The sequence below is a fragment of the Schistocerca serialis genome, chromosome 3 (genome assembly GCF_023864345.2).
Source record: "Schistocerca serialis cubense isolate TAMUIC-IGC-003099 chromosome 3, iqSchSeri2.2, whole genome shotgun sequence".
Lineage (NCBI taxonomy): Eukaryota > Metazoa > Arthropoda > Insecta > Orthoptera > Acrididae > Schistocerca > Schistocerca serialis.
The window spans coordinates 1,023,938,125-1,023,957,610 of NC_064640.1; the positions used below are offsets into that span (position 1 = coordinate 1,023,938,125).

At 41.8% G+C, this 19,486-nt stretch overlaps 1 protein-coding gene across 1 annotated transcript in view; it reads right to left on the reverse strand.

The window, feature by feature from the left end:
* The window catches only part of LOC126471482 (protein dispatched), a 189,757-nt gene that overhangs the window by 5,578 nt on the left and 164,693 nt on the right, over positions 1-19,486 (reverse strand). Inside the window, exons 10-11 of the mRNA XM_050099686.1 lie at positions 3,418-3,616; positions 2,904-3,279 (exon numbers count right to left, since the gene is read on the reverse strand). Coding sequence (XP_049955643.1) covers positions 2,904-3,279; positions 3,418-3,616 — 575 coding nt within the window. The remainder of the gene's footprint in view (positions 1-2,903; positions 3,280-3,417; positions 3,617-19,486) is intronic.

Genomic DNA, 19,486 nt, shown 5'->3' on the forward strand with positions numbered 1-19,486 from the left:
AATATCACACAGCTATAAAACTGAGTTAGTCTATGATCGTTAGCATGAACTTCAACTGCTGCCCAGAGTGAACTGTCCCACAATGTGCGAAACCAAATTATTTAAAGGGCAAAGAAAAATGATAAATGTAACTAAAATGTTTTGTTCAGTACAAGAACCACAAATGAGAGAATACCAGAAACAAGATTTGGCTTAAATAGTCATATAAAGAAGAGCAGTGTGTGTGAAACAGTGTGTATAAGGGGACAAGAAAAACAAATTCCAGATTTTTCTCATTTTTATTGGTTAAAAATACACTTTTTCCTGGGTGAAATACTCTCTCTTGGGTGAAAATACATTTTTTTTGTGTGTTAAGAGCCAATATAATTTCCCTCAGAGCTGAAAAACTTATCACTCTTTTGAATGGTAAACGTTTTATACAATGGCTTACAACTTCCCAGCACTTTAGAAAATGAAACCAAGCAAACAAACAACACATTTTGGAAAGATCTTTGATGCACAGCAACATGTACACTGCGTATTCCTGCATTATGAATGTAAATACAAATTCCACCAAATACAGTATGGTAGCTGCTGTAGCACGGAAATTTATATTGTGATGTGCTTTTGTCAGCCAATCATAACTCATATCATGTGATCTCACCAGTCAATGACAGCAGATACTCAGAGCATAGGACATGTGATGTCATCAGCCAGTAACAACATCACTGCTACGTAACACGAACACACAAGTAGGAAAAGTTATTGATTTAAATTAATGTACATGAAGTACAGCTACAAGAAAAGCTAAGCTTCATTTATAATGTGGGTCCTCGAAAATTTTTTGCCGTTTTTTCTGTGGGTGTGGTTAGGCAGAATCCTATGAGCACAGCTTAAATTGCAGCAGCTGAATATTTCTGACAATCCCAATTATAAATTTCACTGCTGTGCACTGAACATTTTGCGGGTTACTTGTAAGAATAGATGTTCTATTGAGCACTTTGACTTTTCCATAGAAAAGCCAATTATGCATGAAATTGTTCAAGAACTCACCTCGCATGATAATCATTATTGCATAATTGGTAATCTATGAAAGTAATACAATAAATATGAAAGACTAACCTTGAAGCTTGGTATTTTTTAGCTTGTGTTACCCTTTAAGCTATATCATATACAAATGTGCCAGTAAAACTTTAAATAGTGGCACAAATGTCTGGCCTTCTGAGCCTGAATTTTTTCTAAGTGCTTCGTCCTCAAAGTGTTGAGTTTTGAATGAGAGTCAAATGCTCCATGAAGTAAGAAATTCTAGCACATTCTGACACATAACATAATTCATCTTGCATAAAAGGAAATTTATTTTGAAAGTAAACCATCAGTCACAATATTTTCCCACTATCTGTTAGAAACGTAAACAGTTGTGACGTCACACTCATCAAAAGCAGTTAGTTGTAACGAAGTATTGCATACTCTCCATCTGCTGTCAGCAGACGCTTGTGTGTGCACTGTGTTCTGTTGTAAATGACACATTTTATTTGCAACTCAAGTTTATTTAGGTGCTATTCTCTCGTTTATGTTTTATTGCTGCAGTATTATCCTGTAGTAGCAGGCTAAAGCAAAATTATCTGCTAGACTGTGTCAGGTCTTACCAGTGAAAATTATAAAAACTTAACTGAAAACTAAAATTATGGAAAATTCTCAGAGTTCTAAAAAACTCCTGTTTTTTTCCGGATTTTTTCCAGATGAAAGAATTCCCATGTTTTTCTCAGATTTCCCAGCATGTGAAATAATGGTTGTGCATGCTTTCAATGTCTCCACTAAATAGCCTTGCCAAATTTTTGGGGTATATATTACCATATTTTTTTTGTCAAACCTAGCATGTATTTTTGAAATTTCTTAAAAGTTTTAACAGTGTACACATACATTAAACTTTAGTTATTCAGTGGCATTTTGCAGCAGACATGAATTTTTAAGAAAGTTCTGAATTAATTTTAACATTCAGCACATATTTAAAAGTAAATACTGGAAGTCTAGCCTTTTCTGCAGACCAAATGTTCCAAATAATTGAAAAAAACTCTCTCAACTGAAGCAAATGTCCCAGGCAAAGACATCGTGAACTGGCCCATTTTAGAAATATTGAAAAATGAAATATATGTCTTTTGTCACCTTAAAAATTGCCTCTTTGGCAGCATAGTAATTGTTATTCCCATCTTTGGTTTTAAAAAAGTCTGGTGAAGCAGTAGCATTAATAACACTCCTACGTTTAGCTGTTTTGCATGATCTTTAATATCACCTTTTCCTTTATGTACAACAGAAAATTCTCTGGTACACAGAGTGCAATAAACTCGTTTGTTATTACTGTCATTAGACAGTTTCCAAAATTTGTATTCCTATTGCAGGTTAAAATTAAAAACATACCTTTTGCAGATGGCTAAATGATGAAACCAAAATATAAATAGGGATAAAATGATCTAACAGGTGTAGACAAGTACTTCATGAAAACAACAAACACATATTCCATCCATTGTGTTGCCTAATGACTAAGTGAGAAGTTGTGGTGGAATCTATAGCTACATAGATAAATTTGTCCATAAATGTTTATGAATTATACACAAAATATTCAACTTGATGCTCTGGTTAAATTGAACTGTCTGTTATAACCTTTGTCCTATGGAAGTCATACAGCATTATAGGAGAGGCTCCCTGGAGTTAGGAAAGTATGGAGAGGAAACAGAGGCAAGTTGAACGTTCGAATTAGTTTGTGGGGTATGACTGGATTGCACAGTTGCTTGTGCCTGGTAGTTTTAACTTGTTTCACAATAATGAGCAAAAGTTTATTATTTCAGTTTTCGTCTCTGGTTAAAAATACATATTACTTGGTCAATTACAATGAAAGATAAATTACGAGCATTCAGTTATCTGCTTACCTTGTTAATTCTTTCGAAAAGGAATTTCTCTGAGTAGTACAACTCATACTGTTCAAATGGATGGCTGCTGTCAAACAGCTGGAAGTCTCTTGTGTCTGGAAGACTAAAACGTGGCCACCAGAATACAATAACAACACTTATTAACGCCAAAATGCCTAACATTGTGAGCCACATGTATTTAAATTTCAAAACAACTGTAACGACCAGTTTGTCAAAAGACAAAAATCTTCCACCACAGGAACATACATTTTCTGATCTCAGCCACCGAAAGGGAAACCTAGATCTACAGCACCAGTATTCTGACACCACAACACTAGCAGGTAGCCAAGTAACCATCATCCCAAAATTTGCCAATGTTGCAGTGCCTGCAAAAATACTGAAACAAAAGACCACAAAAACATTAATGACATTTTAATACATTCCAAAGATAAATGTTCATTAAACAAGAATTCTCTAGAATCATGACTTCAACATAATGAAGTTTAGTAACAATAAAAACTAAGACAATGCTCACCTAAAACACCTTATTGCTGTTATGTAGCTCACACATGAGGTATAAAAAGCAGCTGCGGTTGTAAGAGATGTTACGAACATTGATAGTGCCGCATTAGACAATGCTTCCTCCATTAATTTCACCACTGTCCAGCTGTTTCTCTCTGCTTTAATACATTGCCACATTTTGCAGAATATAAACGCATCGTCAGCCCCAATACCTGGAAGATACATCATTGTAGCTCAGCATGAATAACACTGCAAAATTAAACACATTGCATTGCTACAATAAAGTAAATCTGTAAGTAAATTTGTAAGTACAAACTATAGAATCTGAAGTCTGCTCATGTGTAAATCTTCATTGTTATAAAGTTGATTTTTTGGTGCGTTTTGTGGTGTTCAATCACTGTGGTGTATATGAATGATCTAGTATTGAACTCGGCTAACAGTCTATCTTCTTCTTCTTCTTCTTCTTCTTGTTCATTTTTCAATTCAAGGTTTAAGCACCTGCATCTATCTATCATTTACTGCACCAGGCAACAATGTACGTTGCTCGAAGTGCTAACCTACTCTCTGTTTGACTGTGCCTTAACAAGTGGGTAGCTGAAAGCCAATGTGGTAACACTGTAGAAGCATGTGCCAGAGGCAAGCTGTTACTATTCAACCTGCCCCTGCCACTGCCAGGCAGCATGTCATTGGCCACGAGGTGGCGGCACAATCAAACGTCAGAGGACAGCACCACACTGTGGCCTGCATGCACCGTCAATGATTGATGCCATCACGGTTCACCAATAAACAAACATCATATAACCCTGGAGCACAGAGTTCTCTCTCTCATTTACTTCTGTACATTCATCATAATAATTACTTGGACTATGCTCTCAGGAACTAATTGTGAACTGTATTGTGTACACTGTCCTGACTGTCCTCTGGAACCTGTATGAAATTTCATTGCTGTTCTCATTACAACTGTTAGATTTTTTTTTAATTATTTAGATTATGGTTTTAAGGCGCAAAAAAGCTATGGTCATAAATGCCCATTGTGTGGCTTAGTGAAACGTAAAAACAGGAATTTAAAATCAGCAGCAATGGGAGCGAAACTCAAGGAGGGAAACTAAAAACAGAAGGAAATCTTAAAAAAGTGCTATTGAAGGGGGTTGTTTTCCCCGAAAAAAAGCTTCAGATGACTGATGTCTTCTCACTAACACTGATAAACTCAACGATATGATAAGCTGAGCGTGAGTCATCTGCTAAAAGGGAAGATATATCAGGCGACAGCTGTAAACAGGCACGTAGCGGATTAAAATAGGGGCACTGAAGTAAAAGGTGTCTCACCGTCCACAATTGAGAGGAGTGGGGACAAAGCTTGGGAAGATTGCCACTTAAAAGATGTCGATGGCTAAAAAGACAGTGCCCAGTCCAGAGTCTAGTTAAAATTACCTCCTCTCGACGACTGGTGGGAAGAGGTCCAAGCACAGGGAAGAGGTTTTATGTCCCATAATTTATTATCCTGAAGTGCAGACCAATGTGTGTGCCATAAAAGAGCAACACAGCAGCATAAAACGCTTTACAGATTGGCAAAGGAAACCATGTGAAGGGATTCAGTTATGCCACAGAGATGACCCCCAGTGGAGCATATGGAGGCAGTCCTAAATCCCGTGGACCAGAGGGTGGACGGAAAAAAGAGCTTGGAGGTTGAGAAGAGAGCTGAGCGAATCCGAGCATATAATATACTGCACCTGCTGATGGCAACGGATGTATTGGACATCCTGGAGAACAGTGTAAAGCTCCGCAGTAAAAACAGAACACTGGTCAGGAAGCCAAAATCTAATAGGGGTACTATCAATAATATAGCCACTCCTGCCACCAAAGGTGGCCTTGGAGATGTCAGTGTAAATAAATGTGGCATCCTCAATTTGTGCGCATAGAGCACCAAATGCCCGACAATAAACTATAGGGGAGGTACTATCCTTGGGAAGCTGACAAAGATCACGGAGAAGGCAGGTCCGGGGACAAAGCCAAGGTGGCGCCGTACTTCCATTTGTCAAGAAAGTTTTAGGAAATTGGAAGGAAAGTGAATGTAGCAGCTGACGGAAGCGGACTCCTGGTGGTGGTAGAGAGGAAGGGCTGCATCCATACCCTAATTTCAAGGAAGCGTCAAAAAGAAGGGCATAGGTGAGATGAGCAGGCATGGAAGACAGATGACTAGCGTAACGACTCAGAAGGACAACTCGGAGATTGGACAGCGGAGGTCCAGCAGTCTCAGTGTAAGGGCTCTCCACGGGGCTAGTGTAAAAAGCTCTGGATGCTAAACGCAATCCATGGTGGTGAACAGAATCTAGACACCAAAGAATAGACGGCCATGCAGAGGAGTAAACTATGCTTCCAAAGTCCAATTTTGAGTGCACTAATATGTGATATAGGTGGAGGAGTACCACTCGGTCCGCTCCCCAAGAGGTACCACTCAGAACACAGAGGGTGTTGAGGGAGCTCAGACAGTGACCCGAAAGATATGAAACATGGGAAGACCAACAAAGTTTTCTGTCAAACCTACGTCCCAAGAATTTGGCAACGTCTGCGAAAGAAAGGTCAACAGGGCCTAGATGTAGGGAAGGCGGATAAAACTCCTTATGACGCCAAAAATTTACACAGACAGTCCTACTGGGAGAAACTTGGAAGCCAGTTTCGATGCTCCACGAGTGTTGGCAATTGAGACATCCTTGAAGATGTCGTTCGAGAAGGCTGGTCCGTTGACAGCTATACGTTGTTGTTGTGGTCTTCAGTCCTGAGACTGGTTTGATGCAGCTCTCCATGCTACTCTACCCTGTGCAAGCTGCTTCATCTCCCAGTACCTACTGCAACCTACATCCTTCTGAATCTGCTTAGTGTATTGATCTCTTGGTCTCCCTCTACGATTTTTACCCTCCACGCTGCCCTCCAATGCTAAATTTGTGATCCCTTGATGCCTCAAAACATGTCCTACCAACCGATCCCTTCTTATAGTCAAGTTGTGCCACAAACTTCTCTTCTCCCCAATCCTATTCAATACCTCCTCATTAGTTACGTGATCTACCCACCTTATCTTCAGCATTCTTCTGTAGCACTACATTTCGAAAGCTTCTATTCTCTTCTTGTCCAAACTGGTTATCGTCCATGTTTCACTTCCATACATGGCTACACTCCATACAAATACTTTCAGAAACGACTTCCTGACACTTAAATCTATACTAGATGCTAACAAATTTCTTTTCTTCAGAAACGATTTCCTTGCCATTGCCAATCTACATTTTATATCCTCTCTACTTCGACCATCATCAGTTATTTTACTCCCTAAATAGCAAAACTCCTTTACTACTTTAAGTGTCTCATTTCCTAATCTAATTCCCTCAGCATCACCCGATTTAATTTGACTACATTCCATTATCCTTGTTTTGCTTTTGTTGATGTTCATCTTATATCCTCCTTTCAAGACACTGTCCATTCCGTTCAACTGCTCTTCCAAGTCCTTTGCTGTCTCTGACAGAATTACAATGTCATCGGCGAACCTCAAAGTTTTTACTTCTTCTCCATGAATTTTAATACCTACTCCGAATTTTTCTTTTGTTTCCTTTACTGCTTGCTCAATATACAGATTGAATAACATCGGGGAGAGGCTACAACCCTGTCTCACTCCTTTCCCAACCACTGCCTCCCTTTCATGCCCCTCGACTCTTGTAACTGCCATCTGGTTTCTGTACAAATTGTAAATAACCTTTCGCTCCCTGTATTTTACCCCTGCCACCTTCAGAATTTGAAAGAGAGTATTCCAGTTAACGTTGTCAAAAGCTTTCTCTAAGTCTACAAATGCTAGAAACGTAGGTTTGCCTTTTCTTAATCTTTCTTCTAAGATAAGTCGTAAGGTTAGTATTGCCTCACGTGTTCCAACATTTCTACGGAATCCAAACTGATCTTCCCCGAGGTCCGCTTCTACCAGTTTTTCCATTCGTCTGTAAAGAATTCGCGTTAGTATTTTGCAGCTGTGACTTATTAAACTGATAGTTCGGTAATTTTCACATCTGTCAACACCTGCTTTCTTTGGGATTGGAATTATTATATTCTTCTTGAAGTCTGTGGGTATTTCACCTGTCTCATACATCTTGCTCACCAGATGGTAGATTTTTGTCATGACTAGCTCTCCTAAGGCCATCAGTAGTTCTAATGGAATGTTATCTACTCCCGGGGCCTTGTTTCGACTCAGGTCTTTCAGTGCTCTGTCAAACTCTTCACGCAGTATCTTATCTCCCATTTCATCTTCATCTACATCCCCTTCCATTTCCATAATATTGTCCTCAAGTACATCACCCTTGTATAATCCCTCTATATACTCCTTCCACCTTTCTGCCTTCCCTTCTTTGCTTAGAACTGGGTTGCCATCTGAGCTCTTGATATTCATACAAGTGGTTCTCTTCTCTCCAAAGGTCTCTTTAATTTTCCTTTAGGCAGTATCTATCTTACCCCTAGTGAGACAAGCCTCTACATCCTTACATTTGTCCTCTAGCCATCCCTGCTTAGCCATTTTGCACTTCCTGTCGATTTCATTTTTGAGACGTTTGTATTCCTTTTTGCCTGCTTCATTTACTGCATTTTTATATTTTCTCCTTTCATCAATTAAATTCAGTATTTCTTCTGTTACCCAAGGATTTCTATTAGCCCTCGTCTTTTTACCTACTTGATCCTCTGCTGCCTTCACTACTTCATCCCTCAGAGCTACCCATTCTTCTTCTACTGTATTTCTTTCCCCCATTCCTGTCAATTGTTCCCTTATGCTCTCCCTGAAACTCTCTACAACCTCTGGTTCTATCAGTTTATTCAGGTCCCATCTCCTTAAATTCCCACCTTTTTGCAGTTTCTTCAGTTTCAATCTGCAGTTCATAACCAATAGATTGTGGTCAGAATCCACATCTGCCCCTGGAAATGTCTTACAATTTAAAACCTGGTTCCTAAATCTCTGTCCTATCATTATATAATCTATCTGATACCTTTTAGTATCTCCAGGATTCTTCCAGGTATACAACCTTCTTTTATGATTCTTGAACCAAGTGTTAGCTATGATTAAGTTATGCTCTGTGCAAAATTCTACAAGGCGGCTTCCTCTTTCATTTCTTCCCCCCAATCCATATTCACCTACTATGTTTCCTTCTCTCCCTTTTCCTACTGACGAATTCCAGTCACCCATGACTATTAAATTTTTGTCTCCCTTCACTACCTGAATAATTTCTTTTATCTCGTCATACATTTCATCAATTTCTTCATCATCTGCAGAGCAAGTTGGCATATAAACTTGTACTACTGTAGTAGGCATGGGCTTTGTGTCTATCTTGGCCACAATAATGCGTTCACTATGCTGTTTGTAGTAGCTAACCCGCACTCCTATTTTTTTATTCATTATTAAACCTACTCTTGCATTACCCCTATTTGATTTTGTATTTATAACCCTGTAATCACCTGACCAAAAGTCTTGTGTCTCCTGCCACCAAACTTCACTAATTCCCACTATATCTAACTTTAACCTATCCATTTCCCTTTTTAAATTTTCTAACCTACCTGCCCGATTAAGGGATCTGACATTCCACGCTCCGATCTGTAGAATGCCAGTTTTCTTTCTCCTGATAACGACATCCTCTTGAGTAGTCCCCGCCCGGAGATCCGAATGGGGGACTATTTTACCTCCGGAATATTTTACCCAAGAGGACGCCATCATCATTTAATCATACAGTAAAGCTGCATGTCCTCGGGAAAAATTACGGCTGTAGTTTCCCCTTGCTTTCAGCCGTTCGCAGTACCAGCACAGCAAGGCCGTTTTGGTTAATGTTACAAGGCCAGATCGGTCAATCATCCAGACTGTTGCCCCTGCAACTACTGAAAAGGCTGCTGCCCCTCTTCAGGAACCACATGTTTGTCTGGCCTCTCAACAGATAACCCTCCATTGTGGTTGCACCTACGGTACGGCCATCTGTATCGCTGAGGCACACAAGCCTCCCCACCAACGGCAAGGTCCATGGTTCATGGGGGAAGTGACAGCTATAGTAGATTGTAAAATCATCGACAAAGAGGGACCGCAAAACATCGGGAAGGAGACAATCTATAATTGGATTTATGCTGATGGCAAATAGTACAACACTTAGCACGGAGCCCTGGGGCACCCCGTTTTCTTGGGAGAAAGTACGGGATAAAGTAGTGTTCACCCGCACCTTAAATGTGCGCTCTGTCATAAATTCACGGATGGAAAGGGGTAGCCGACCTTGAAAGCCCCATGAGAACAGTGTGCGGAGGATGTCTGAAAATTGTTCAAGACGTAAGTGGAGAGAGCAACAACATGGTCAACTGCAGAACGATGCTTTCGGAAGCCACATTGGGCACTTGTTAAAAGGTTTCACGACTCCAGCCACCAGCCCAAATGGCGATTTACCATACGCTCCAAAACCTTACAAACACTACTTGTGAGATAGATTGGGTGAGAGCTGGAGGGGAGATGTTTGACCTTTCCAGGTTTCGGAACAAGAATGATGATAACTTCCCGCCATCTTCTGGGAAAGGTACTGTCGACCCAAAGTCGATTATAAAGGCGAAGGAGGTTGCACAGACTAGGGTATGATAGATGCAGCAACATTTGGACGTGGACACCATCCAGTCCTGGAGCAGAAGAGCGAGAGGAGGAGAGTGCATGTCTGAGTTCCCACATAGAAAAAACAACATTATAGCTTTCGCGATCTTGAGAGGAAAAAGCAAGAGGCTGCTCTTCTGCTACCCGTTTCTATGAGAGAAAGTCTGGTGGGTAATTAGAAGAGCCCGAAATCTCAGCAAAGTGTCGACCCAATGAGTTAAAGAGATTGCGGCCGGCTACACTAAGGTATCCTGCGTGACAGCCCAGAGGTCAGGAAAAAACTGGACGTGCCGGATATCCATCGGATTGAACTCCAAAAAACTGATGAGGGAGTGAAGGTATTAAAGGAGCTGGTAAAGAAATCCCAGCTTGCCTTCTTGTTATCGCGTATGATGCAACCGCATCGCACACGTAGCTGCTTATTGTGTATACAGTTGGCTAACATAGGATGACAGCAGAAAATGTGAAGAGCACGTCTCTGCGCATGTATTGCGTCACGGCAACTGTACGAAAGGCAAGTTTAGAGAAAAAAACTTTTATTCAATGGCACACAAATTCAGAATGGTCTACACCTGCAGGAAATGAGCCAGATGATACATCGGGTGTCCATATTAAAGTTCCAGTTTATAAACATTGTAGAAAGAGAACCACTACTCAAATGACATAAATCTGAACAGCATATTATTGAAGCAGGAGGAAACATCAAGAAATGCAAAAAAATTTAGCAAAAATTTGACCACTAGCTGTAAACATCAGAATATGCACACCAGCAGGTGCGTGACAAGGCTGTTCCTCATTTGTATCTCAGATACCCAACATGATTATCTCCATGAAAGATCACACATTGCTGGTAAAACTCTTTTACACAAAAATGGCTTTGGGCTGACATCTGCTTCGGGACTGGAGAAAATGATCACAAAATTCAAAAAGACAGGTTTCTTTTGGAGTGCAATGTGGCAGAGGGAGGAAAGCAGTAGATCCAATGTCTGTCAAAGATGTGACCACAGCATTGCAGGAAGGGGTCAAGTGGTGGGGTGTTAACAAGCAGTGCACAGGGAATTGCCTGAATGTTGGACATTCCTGCAAGCCCAGTGCATAAAATCCTACAAAACATCCTGCATTGCTACCCATACAAAATCACCCATCTTCAGGAGTTGATTCCTGCTGACCTACCAGCAAGACAAATGTGCACTCTGGAATTTCTTGCTTGCATGAAAGTGGACAATCAATGGCCATGGAACATACTGTGGACAGATAAAGCTCACTTCCATCTCCAAGTCAATATGCAGAATAGCAGAATATGGGCAATGGAAAATACGCATGCATATCAACTGGTACCATTTCATTCTGCAAAAAGATGACTGTGTGTAGTGCGGGACTGGCGGCACTGTTTATTATAGGCTAATATTTTTTTGAGAACATGAGTCCTGCAGGCTCTATTACCCGTACCAGCACTGGTAAATGCTAAAAGAGTCTTGTGCACCAGCACCATCTAACCCTTCAATAGTGTGGATGTATGGGTAGAACCATATTTATGCAAGGTAGTGCTTCTTTGGACATTGCACAACCAGTGAAGCAGCTGCTGCAGACGCATTTCGGAAATGCTACAATTGTCAGCTGTCATTTCCCTACAGCATGGCCATTCACATGCCCTGATCTTAATCCGTGTGACTTCTGTCTGTGAGGTTATGCAAAAGACGATGTGTTCAGCACTCCAATTATGAATGTAGTGAGTTGAAGGCATGCACTGCACAACACATTCTGAACATGATCCTCAAGACACTCTGATATGTTGTGAAACATGCTGTTTGTCAGTTTCAACTTGTGGCAGAAAACAGTGGACAGCATATTGAACATGTGTTGCATCAGTCTCACGACAATCAGAAACCAATGTCATTTTGCTTTTTATGTGGTTTTTGGCCCCAGGACAATTAAAAATCAATTTTTCCAATCCAATTTGGCACATCGTTGCCGTGGTGGATGGGCTTGCCTAACTAACAGTGCAATAATAGTACGGATGGTGTAATGTGCAACTCAAACCATAGCCATCTTATTGTGTTTCATCTGTCATTTGTAGCTCAACTCATTTATGTTCAGATGCTTATAGTGTCACCTATTGGTAAACTAACTAGACCACCAAATGCAAATGTCCCCCCCCCCCCCCCAATTGGTGGAGGGCCAAAATGCATCTCAGCTGCTCTGTTTCCATGTTTTTTTGTATATGCTATTACTTTCAATTCATAGCCCATATCATCTGAATACCTTTTTTTTTCATTATGAAACTAGCTACTAACAAAAATATTGTACTGTTACTGATAACACAAATCACTTTCAGTTCAAGATCACTGGCACCGTAGACTGCAATGATGCATCACAGGCTACACAGTGTTCTGGGTTTGTCATGGTGGGGCAGGAGGGAGACAGTGTTAGCAAGCTTGTGAATCCCCACAACTCATATTCGTTGCATCAATGCACTGCTGCTGCCATCTGAATCCAGTGTTGCCAGATACAGATAGGTTTCCCACGGTGTAAAATACATGGCCATTTTTAAAACTGGTGGGAATTTTAAATCAAAAACTGAGCATTTTTACATTAATTTCAAGTATAAGATGCACATGAATTTTGGAGGAAATTTTTCAAAGAAAAAAGTGCATCTTGTAGTCCATATAATGTAGTAAAAGATGTTTGCAAAATCTTTTTTAAAATTTTAACGAATTACATTAAATCACATTCTCTATTCCCGATAATGTAAAGCATTACTAATTTACAGTGTTCCTGTCAAATTCTCTCTGCTGTCTCTACAAGGTGAAATTTTTTTCTATTATTTAAAAAGAGCATGCTTTCATTCCTTCACCTCAACAATGGTAAGCCATCGGTCAGCAATGAGCCTCCACCTCTACGACTTGGCTTCTTTGGACTTGGGTGCAATGAGTTTGTATTCGCTGGTTTATTGAACTTAGTGCTTGCGATTAACTGACAGTCATTCCCTTGTAGTCCATCTGTATTTTGAATTTATTCTAATTTCACCCAATGGTGATAGTGCTCCACATGAGACATTTAAGTTCTAGAGTTGTCAGTTTGCCATAAAAGCCAGACTCAGTTCACATAATTTCAAAAGCTCTTAATAATTCTTGTTCAGACAATTAATTACATCGGTGGATTTTATGTGAAAAAAGGCTTTTATGTTTGTTAAAATAAAGTTGATATTGTTTTATTTCTACCTGGGATTATTATTATTATTATTATTATTATTATTATTATTATTATTTTGCCTGGGGAACCAGCTTAAGGTCACTACAGTCATTGGTGAAAAGGTGTTCACAGTAAAGGCAGTTGTACAAATTGTGACAATTCCGAAAGTAAATTGTGATTTCAGGACAGTTTTCCACAAGATTTTGTATCATGTAACTGGTGTTCTGATGTTCAATTCTCCTTTCAGTATGGCCGTTCTCAACACAGACGTTACAACAGTCACAGCAAGTGATGCAGCACACCCATGTACCACTGTTCGAGAAGTTAGCTGGCATCAACATGCCACCAGAAGTATCCAACTGACTTTCACAGATCAACTAAATGGTAAAAGGAATTGAGTCAGTGTCACCGCCATTCCTGCTTTTCATAAGAAGATGGAACCCTGGGTAAATTACACTGCTTGGCTGAAACTGCATTTCCCTACAGGCAATCTGAGGTGATACCCAGCAACAGGTCTTTTTATTAGCCTATTCAGGTCTTGAGGTTTATAGATTCCTCTAATAGCTGAGCCCCAAGATCAAACGTGGGGTTTGACTTACTGTACGACCGTCTTAAGGTGATATTGTGATTCCCAGATACATGTGGCAACTGCTTGCCACAAATTTTTTTAGCTGTCACAAAAAGGATTGTCAAATGTAGCAAGAATGGAAAATGCAGTTACAGGATCTTTCTCAGGACTGTCATTTCCAGTGCACTAGTTTGAAATGTAAACAATCCTATAGTGACATTTTGTTTAGACACATGATCCTTGTACATTAACAGGACAAGGGACATTGGAAGGATTTGATGAAACTCAGTGATACCTCGTTGTCAGCTCATCATCTGTTCATTCGAGCATTTTAACAGACAATGCGATCCTTGCAGCTGTACGAGAGCCATATCAGTTGTTTTCAACTTGTCCAGCATGCAGGCACTGGCTGCACCAATAATGTTCAGGAAGCACAGGTTCTCAGAACACAACTACCCCCACACTATCCCCCGAGAGAATTTGAGTGACTGGGTTTTAAGGGTGTTGCGGTCCTGCAGCAATTGGTTCCTCTCTCACCAATGGTAACAGGACTATTTTAGAAAAGCAAAATGTACATTTTGTTGGAAACTGGGACGCAAGATGGAAGATGTAACTCCACCAACAAAATGACCTTAGATAACATGCGCCTTTGGGATATAGATTTGAATACTGAAACTGATGTTTGGAGGCCAGGTCTGAACGTTCTCCAAGTTCAGCCAGTGTTACACAGGTTGACCAGTACGCTGACATTGGAATTACAAATTAACACCATTCTAGTCAAGTTCCACACTGACATAGGAACCTTCACAACAATTACCAATGTGCCTACCTACAAGGAGCTGGGGTCGCAGCCGCTTCAACCATTTGCCAAACAGTTGAAGAATTACAGTAACAATAACATTACTGTATAATGATGATTTAGATCCACCATACAGAATCATGGATTACCTTTTATGGCTTATGTCTAGGTAGTTTCAACAAAAAGAGCTATGAAAATTTTGGCATTGGATCTTTTCAACAAATTACATTTGGAAGTGGCTGAGTCCCCCTATGTCTGATGTTCAGGATTGCTCCATAACACAACACTCTAGTTCCAAAGCATCTCGACTGCTGGCTGGACAGCATGCAGGCTCCAGTGACTCTCCAGGAGTGTGTTTTCACACAAACACTGCATTCGCGCCATCGGTAATGCATGTTTGCATCCACACAGTCAGCAACTGAGTTCTCTAGCCAAACCGGTGGCCCACAATGACCGTCTATCAGGGCCACTGCTACATTGGTGTCACTTTCATAACAATGTGGGGACAAGGGTTGTGCCACTGGGTACACATTGGTGGGTCCCGGTGCAGGTCATTAAGCACTTGGGTCAGGCCATAGTAGTAATCTGGCTCCCGGACCAGCCATGACTCACAGGCACATTAGTCAGCTTCACCCTCAAAAGGACCAAGGTACTCTACCAGTCTTTTTGTTCCAGGCAGCCATCATCCGGGTTCTGAGAGGGTTGATCTACTGCCGCAGCACCGCAAAATTTAGCAGTTGGAGCCCGTTGGTCAGCACAATGCTGACATCCACAACAAGGAGACAAGCAGCTCCCGTCCCATTGGACATCAACAGGGAGGGTCCAGGGTGACCACCTGCAATGGACGCCTCTGACTCACTTCCGAGATGTTGAAATGATCAACCGTCTCTTCACCTGGGGAGGGGAGAGGTGGTGTATCAGGACACATAAGTCCACTTGCCTCTGTGTACTCAGGTGCAAGGACTCTGTATTCGCCAGCTTACTGAACTTGTGGTTGACAGATATCAATTCCCTTTTGATCTGTCTGTACTCTGAAGTTGTTCTAATTTCATTCAACAGTCAAAGTGGTCCACACCAGATATATAAGGTCTAGAGTTATCCATTTGTCACAAACTCCAGAAACAGTTCACATAATTTCAGAAGAGTTTTATGTTCTTTATTCAGACAATTAGTTACAATAGTTAATTTTATGTGATGCAAGACTTTTATGTTTGTTAAAATAAAGTTGATATTGCTTTATGTCTACCTGGGAACTTTGTTTTGGTTGTGGAGCCTGTGTAAGGTCACTACAAAACCACTGTCCATTAATAACTACGTCAAAACACAGTAAGCCAAACACACTGTGGGATATCCCTGACAGAGTAAAACAAGAATCAAAAAAGCATTGTTTCTACAATGCAGCAAGTTTATTTTTATGTACCTAATAGCTAACATTATATGCCCACATGCACATTGAAGTGACAGAAAACTCCGTTAACACACTGAAGAAGAAGATGATGATCATCATGAACATGATCATGATCATGATCATTGTTTTGTTCTGTTTTAGGGTGCAAAAACAACTACGGTCATACGTGCCCATGTCAAAACTGTGGAATATGAAGAGAAAGGGCAGGAGTTAAAAACTGTTGCACGTCCATCCTATTTGATGGAAGAGAAGACAGCTAAAAACAAGAATGTGGAGAAAGGTCTATAAAATACACCATAGAATGACGGAGGTCCAGAACAAAAATTAAATGGCCTTTGCCATATTGCTATGAAGGACCAAAAGTAAAATGTGGTCGACAGTCCTAGTGTCATTCACTAAAACGGCCGATAACTCAGACGGCAAACACAAACGGGAATGTAAGCAGCTGAAAAATGAGTATTCCATCAGGAAATGACAGACAGTCAAAAGTTGTGCACAAAGTGGTGGGGGAGCACCACTTAACAAATGGCGATGTCTCAAGAGACAGTGCCCAACACGTAACCTTGTTAAAATGATCTCCGCGTGGTGAGAGGCCCAAGAGGTGGTCATCCAAGCCGCTGGGAGAAGCTTAATAACCCGGAGCTTGTTCCCATGAAGTGAGGACCAGTAGTGGTGCCACAGTGACACCGCTTGCTGACAGATGGCAACACAGACATCATCAGAGGGAATATAAGGATTAGTGGGCTGAGATACAAGGACTGTAGCCTTGGCAGCAATGTCAGCAGCCTCGTTTCCTATCAGACCAACATGACCAGGAACCCACATAAACATCACAGTGTCTCCATCAAGAGTGAGCAAGTAACAACTTCCCTGAACCAGTTGCAGTAAGGGATGGACAGTGTGCAGCACACAGAGGCTTTGAAGAGCACTGAGAGCCTGAGCAGATGGCACAAATGAAAGGCCTGTGTCGCCGGATGTACTGCACGGCCTGATGGAGGGTGAAGAGCTCTGCTGTAATTACTGAGCATTGTTCCAGAAGCCGATATCGAAAAATGTCGACGCCAATGACGAAGGCATACCCGACACCATGGTCAGTTCAAGAGCCATCAGTGTACACAAAGGTACTACTGCGAAATGCCACGCAAAGGTCATGAAACTGAAGATGATAGAGTGATGTTGGAGCAGTGTCCTTAGGAAGCGAATGAAGGCTAAGGTGAACACGGGCTGCTGCACGAAACCAAGGTGGTGAAAGGTTCACACCCACTGGGAAAGTTGCAAGAAGTGTGAAGTTAACCTCAAAGCCACGGTGTTGAAGGGTTCATACCCACCGGAAAAGCTGCCGGAGAAAGAGCCGAAAGCGAACTCCAGGAGGTAACAGAGAAGAGGGATGCGCCCCATACTGACGATCAAAGAAGTCCTCAAAGGCGGAGGCAGAAGGAGGCATAGGATGGATGGCCTTGCATGGCAGACCAACGGCATGCATATCTGCTGAGGAGAAAGTCACGGTGATACGACAGCAGTTGTTGGGCAGCTTCTGCATACAAACTCTCAACCGGGCTAGTGTAAAACGCCAAATGGATGCCACAATGGTGGATAGTATTGAGATGGTGTAATACGGACTGACATGCAGATGCGTAAACGAAACACACACAGTCTAGTTTCGAATGGACAAGGGACCGGTACAAACAGAGGAGGATGGTTCGATATGCGCCCCAGGAAGTACCATTGAGGATACGTAGGACACTGAGGGACCACATACAGAGGGCTTTTAGACACAAGGGAGGACCAAGAGTATTTTCTATTGAGCATGAGCCCCAGGAATTTTGTAGTTTCAATGAATGGAAGAGCAACATGCCCAAGATGTAAAGACGGTGGAAGAAGCCACCAGAAATTCATACAAACGGTTTTGTCAGTGGAAAAACGAAAACCACTGTCGATGCACCATGAGTAAAGATGATCATGACAGAGCTGCAGACGCTGCTCAATGAGACAAGTCCATGGAGAACTGCAGTAGATAGGAAAATCGTCAAAAAAAAAAAAAAAAAAAAAAAAAACGAGTCGGAGATGCCCGGCGGGAGACAGGCCATTATAGGGTTAATTGCGATAGCAAAGAGGATTACACTCAGGATGGAACTTTGAGGCACACCATTTTCCTGAATAAATGTGTCCGACAAGGCAGAACCCACATGTACCTTGAATACTCTGTCTTTAAAAAATTCCTGAAGGAAACAGGGAAGGCTGCCACAGAAGCTCCACGTGTAGAGAGTACAGAGAATATCAGTCCTCCAACAGGTGTTGTAAACTTTGACCAAATCGAAAAACACAGCCACAGTTTGGGATTTCTGCAGAAAACCATTCATGACATGGGTGGACAAAGTGACGAGACGGTCAACTGCAGAACGCCATGCTCGAAATCCACACTGCGCATTCGTTAGTGAATCACATGACTCGAGCCGCCATACCAGCCGGGCATGAATCATACATTCCATCACCTTGCAAACATAGCTAGTGAGAGAAATGGTGCTGTAGCTTGAAGGAAGGTGTTTGTCCTTACCAGGCTTAGGTATGGGTATGACAGTGGCTTCACGCCATTGTCTGGGAAAGATGCCCTCTGCCCAGATGTGGTTGTACATATTAAGCAGAAACTGCTTGCCCGCAAGTGAAAGGTGCTGCAACATCTAAATGCGAACAGCGTCTGGCCCTGGGGTGGAGGATAGGGATGAAGTTAGAGCACAATAGAGCTCCCTCATAGTAAAGGCGGCATTGTAGCACTCACAGTCGCCCAAGCCTCCTCCGCTAGTTTCTGAGGGACGAAGGCAAGGTGATAGTGGGATGAGGTCGAAATCTCCACGAAATGACAGCCCAAGGTGTTGGAAATAGCAACTGGGTCCTGGATGACATTGTCTATTACTGTCCAGCTGGAAATTGGGGAGCGGATCTTGGTCCCAGAGAGCCGTTGGAGGTTGGCCCACACGACAGAAGAGGGACTGGCACTGTTAAACAACTAGTGAATGAAATCCAGCTAGCTCTTTTGCTATCCCAAAGAACACGACACTGTGCATGCATCTGTTTATAATGAATGCAGTTTGCCATTGTACGATGATGGTTAAAAACACGGAGAGCACGTCCCAGTGCCACAGTCCACCAAGGGACCAGGACACTGAGTGGTAAAGAGGATGTGTGAGGAATGGAACATTCCGCGGTGGTTAGGATAATGGTTGTAAGATATTCCACCTGGGCATCACAACTGGGGAAATGTTGTTCGTCAAAGGACATCAGGGAGGAGTAAAGCCTCCAGTCAGCCTTAGTAAGCTGCTATTTGGGTGTGTACGGAAGTGGGGTAGGAGTCAGCAAACGGACAGCCCACGGCAAGTGGTCGCTCATGTAGGTGTCAGAGAACGGACCACTTGAGATGATGGGCAAGCTGGGCGCAGACCATGCCTATAGAAACCCGATCTATTGCAATCACCCCTCCCTCAGC